The sequence below is a fragment of the Lonchura striata genome, chromosome 24, assembly GCF_046129695.1.
Source record: "Lonchura striata isolate bLonStr1 chromosome 24, bLonStr1.mat, whole genome shotgun sequence".
In the NCBI taxonomy this organism is placed as follows: domain Eukaryota; kingdom Metazoa; phylum Chordata; class Aves; order Passeriformes; family Estrildidae; genus Lonchura; species Lonchura striata.
Genome location: NC_134626.1, coordinates 667401 through 671862, shown reverse-complemented (window position 1 = coordinate 671862; position 4462 = coordinate 667401). Strand labels below are relative to the sequence as shown.

Here is a 4462-nt window from a genome sequence, read left to right as displayed (position 1 = left end):
GGATTTTCTCGCAGGTCCCGCCGGACAGCAGCTCCTGTTCTTCATCCTGAGCAGATCCAGGGGCTGTGGCACTGCCGGAACGGGATTTTGTCGCAGGTCCCGCCGGACAGCAGCTCCCATCCCTGTTCCCTATCCCTGAGCAGATCCAGGGGCTGTGGCAGTGCCGGAACGGGATTTTCTCGCAGGTCCCGCCGGACAGCAGCTCCCATCGCCGTCCCCCGTGGCTAGGGGAAGGGCGGCCGCGTGGCCGGGGCCGCGGTGGCCGCGGGCAGCGGCAGCTCGGGCCGGCCGCCGGCCCGCGCCAAGCAGCGCAGGTTGCCGGTTTTCAGCGCGCACTGCACGGGCCACAGGACGATGCAGAAGAGGATGATGAGCAGCGCCGAGAGCAGCACGATGCGCTTCCAGTCCTCGCAGACGTCGCAGCGCGCCAGGCGCCCCGCCAGCCCCGCCGGGGCCACCTCGGCGCTCTCGGCCTTGGCCATGGCCACGTCGATGGAGTCGCACGAGTCCGGGTTCTCGGCGTCGGCCGAGGCGCGGCGGCAGCAGAGGCGGGTGCCGTCCATCCACAGCTGCCGCTCCCGCTGCAGCTCGGGCGGCAGCGTGGCCAGCAGCGGGCGGCTGGTGGGCAGCCCGGGCGCGCCCGGGCCGGGCAGCCGGGTGGGCTGGCGGCACAGCGGGCACGGCAGCGCCTCGTGGCCCGCGGCCAGCGCCGCGCCCAGCCGCGCCACGCACTCCAGGCAGAACACGTGCGAGCACTGCAGCAGCTTCGGCGTCTTGAAGGAGTTGTCGTACGGCGTGAAGCAGATGGAGCACTCCACCGGCGAGGCGGGCTTGGGCGAGCCCAGCGGCGAGCCCAGCGGCGAGCCCAGCGGCGAGCCCAGCGGCGAGCGGCCGCGCTTGCCCGGGGGCAGCGATGCGGGGCTCGGGGGCAGAGATGCGGGGCTCGGGGACAGCGATGCGGGGCTCACGGGCAGAGATGCGGGGCTCACGGGCAGAGATGCGGGGCTCACGGGCAGAGATGCGGGGCTCCCGGACCCCGAAGCGGGGCTCCCGGAGCCCGAAGCGGGGCTCCCGGACCCCGAAGCGGGGCTCCCGGACCCCGAAGCGGGGCTCCCGGGCGGCGGGGAGGCGGCGGCGGGGCTGGCCGGGCGCTCCGCGGGGCGGGAGCGCCGCAGCTGCGGGAAGCAGGACATGGCGATGGAGCCCCGGGCTCGGGGAGCGTCTGCGAGAGAAAGCGCGGAGTGACTGCGCGGCGATCCCGGCCTTGCTCTGCCCGGTTCTGTTCATCGCATCCTACATCCTACATCCTATATCCTATATCCTACATCCTACATCCTATATCCTAGATCCTACATCCTACATCCTACATCCTAGATCCTACATCCTACATCCTACATCCTACATCCTACATCCTACATCCTAGATCCGATATCCTATATCCTATATCCTAGATCCTACATCCTACATCCTATATCCTATATCCTAGATCCGATATCCGATATCCGATATCCTACATCCTACATCCTATATCCTAGATCCTACATCCGATATCCTACATCCTATATCCTAGATCCTAGATCCTACATCCTACATCCTAGATCCTACATCCTACATCCTACATCCTAGATCCTACATCCTACATCCTACATCCTAGATCCTACATCCTATATCCTACATCCTACATCCTATATCCTATATCCTAGATCCTACATCCTACATCCTACATCCTATATCCTACATCCTAGATCCTACATCCTACATCCTACATCCTACATCCTATATCCTACATCCTATATCCTACATCCTACATCCTAGATCCTAGATCCTATATCCTATATCCAATATCCTATATCCTATATCCTATATCCTATATCCTATATCCTATCCTATTCTATTCATTTGATTTTATTTTATCCTATATCCTATATCCTATATCCTATATCCTATATCCTATTCATTCTATTCTATTCTATTCTATTCTATTCTATTCTATTCTATTCTATTCTATTCTATTCTATTCTATTCTATTCCATTCCATTCCATTCCATTCCATTCCATTCCATTCATTTTCTTTTATTTTATCCTATCCTATTCCGTTCTGTTCTATTCTACTCTCATATTCTATTCTATTCTATCCCATTCTATTCTATTCTATTCCATTCCATTTTCATTTATTCTATTATATTCTAATTTATTTTATTTTATTCTATATTCTGTTCTATTTTTTATTTTATCCTATTTTATTTCATTTTATTCAATTTTACTTTCATTATCTTCTTTTATTATTTTATTTTACTTTATCATTTTGTTATTTTATTCTTTTTCTTATTTTATTTTTATTTATTCAGAATCACCTGCTTTTAATTTAATTTTATTTATTTATTTTATCCTCCTCATTCCTCAACTTTTGGCCAACCCCAAAAAATCCCATCAATGATCCCAAAAAACCCTCAGGGATCCCCCAAACCTTTCCCGGCTGGAGCTGCAGGGACAGGAGCAAAATTCCCCCAAAATTCCTCCTTTTTTGGGCAGAAAATTCACAAAAAATCCAACGTACCCCGGGCACGGGGAGGCGGGAGCAGAGCAGAGAATTCCATGGGAATGGCTAATCCCGAGCAGAGAATTCCATGGGAATCGCTAATCCCGACTTTAGGGAGCTTGAGCCGGGCCTAAGAGACAGAAAATGGGGAAAAAGCTTTTTTGGGGATTTGGGCCCAGAATTCCGGGAAAACCACGGAAGGGAGGGAGGAAATTCAGGATTTTCCTGGGGAAAGTCAGGAATTCTCGGGAGGAAATTCAGGATTTTCCTGCTGAAAGTCAGGAATTCTCGGGAGGAAATTCAGGATTTTCCTGGGGAAAGTCAGGAATTCTCGGGAGGAAATTCAGAATTTTCCTGGGGAGAGTCAGGAATTCTCGGGAGGAAATTCAGGATTTTCCTGGGGAAAGTCAGGAATTCTCGGGAGGAAATTCAGAATTTTCCTGGGGAAAGTCAGGAATTCTCGGGAGGAAATTCAGAATTTTCCTGGGGAAAGTCAGGAATTCTCGGGAGGAAATTCAGGATTTTCCTGGTGAAAGTCAGGAATTCTCGGGAGGAAATTCAGGATTTTCCTGGGTAAAGTCAGGAATTCTCCACCTGGAGCTGCAGCTTGGGCTGGGTCGGGAGAGGGAAAAGCTGCTGGGCCTGGAACCCCCAAAATTTGGATTTTTTCAGGCATCACCTGCACCCAGAGACAAATGTTGAGCTTCATCCTTCTCAAAACCCCCAAATTTGGGTTATTTTAGGCAGCGTCTGCATCCAGAGCCAGAATTTCAGCTCCTGTCCCTGAAGCCCCCCCAGCATCCCCCAAAATTCCGATTATTTTATCTCCAGCCGCATCCAGACCCGAATTTTGAGCTTCGTCCCCCTTGGAATCCCCAAAATTCGGATTATTTCAGGCATCACCTGCATCGAGAGCCAAATTTGGAGTTTAATTCTTCTTCAAATCCCCAAAATTCAGATTATTTTTCTCTCCAGCCAAATCCAGACCCGAATTTTGAGCTTCACCCCCCTCAGAGCCCCAAAATTCGGATTATTTCAGGCTCCACCTGTCCCCAGCCCCAATTCCTGTCCCGAGCAGCCGGAAATTCCCGGAAATTCCCGGAAATTCCCGGAAATTCCCGGGGCCGGCTCCGGGGGATTTTTCCGGGATGTGTCACCGAGATCAGCTGCTTCCGGTAATTACAGCTGGCCCCGCAATTAAACCCGAGCTTAATTAAGGGAGGTCAATTATTCCCCGCGTTCCACAAGGGGAAAAAAAACTTCATTATTTATATGGAATTATTTATGAGTATTAGCATTTATAATTTATAGTAATGGCATTATTTGTAATTATTTCTATTATTTATGTAGTTTATGATCTCCTTTTCTGTTATAATATATTTATATTTATATTTATATTTATATTTATATTTATATTTATATTTATATTTATATTTATATTTATATTTATATTTATATTTATATTTATATTTTCTAGATCTATATTTATATTTATTTATTTTTCTAGATCTGTATTTATATTTGTATTTATATTCATTTCTCTCTATCTATTTATATCTATATTTATGTTTATATCTATTTATATTTAGCTCTATATTTATATTTAGAACTCTATTTATAGTTATAGTTAATATATTTCTATAAAATCTCTTTTCCATTTTGATATATTTATTTATTCTGTATCCCCCTCCAGAACTTCTCTTTTTTTGGGCTCCTCTTCATTTAAATATGGAATTTTTTTGTTAGGGTGCAGCTCTAACCTGCTGGGGTTAAATTTTGTGTATTTTCCACGAGTTTTAATGGATTTTAATCAATTTTTAACATTTTTTTCCTGCTTACAGATAAATCCCAAATCCAAGCCCGAACCAGCACAAAGGGGAGGAGAGCCTGAGGGAATTTTTCCTTTTTTATCTTGGTTTTTTG

General features: G+C 47.8%; 1 protein-coding gene across 1 annotated transcript; it reads right to left on the bottom strand.

Annotated features, from left to right (window-relative positions):
* Positions 1-224: 224 nt before the first annotated feature.
* RNF223 (ring finger protein 223) lies at positions 225-1287 on the bottom strand. Its single transcript, XM_021537810.2, has 2 exons — positions 1247-1287; positions 225-984 (listed from the first exon to the last, which is right to left on the bottom strand). Exons 1-2 carry the CDS (start codon positions 1285-1287, stop codon positions 225-227), a joined length of 801 nt encoding a protein of 266 aa, XP_021393485.2.
* Between the last annotated feature and the right edge of the window lie 3175 nt (positions 1288-4462).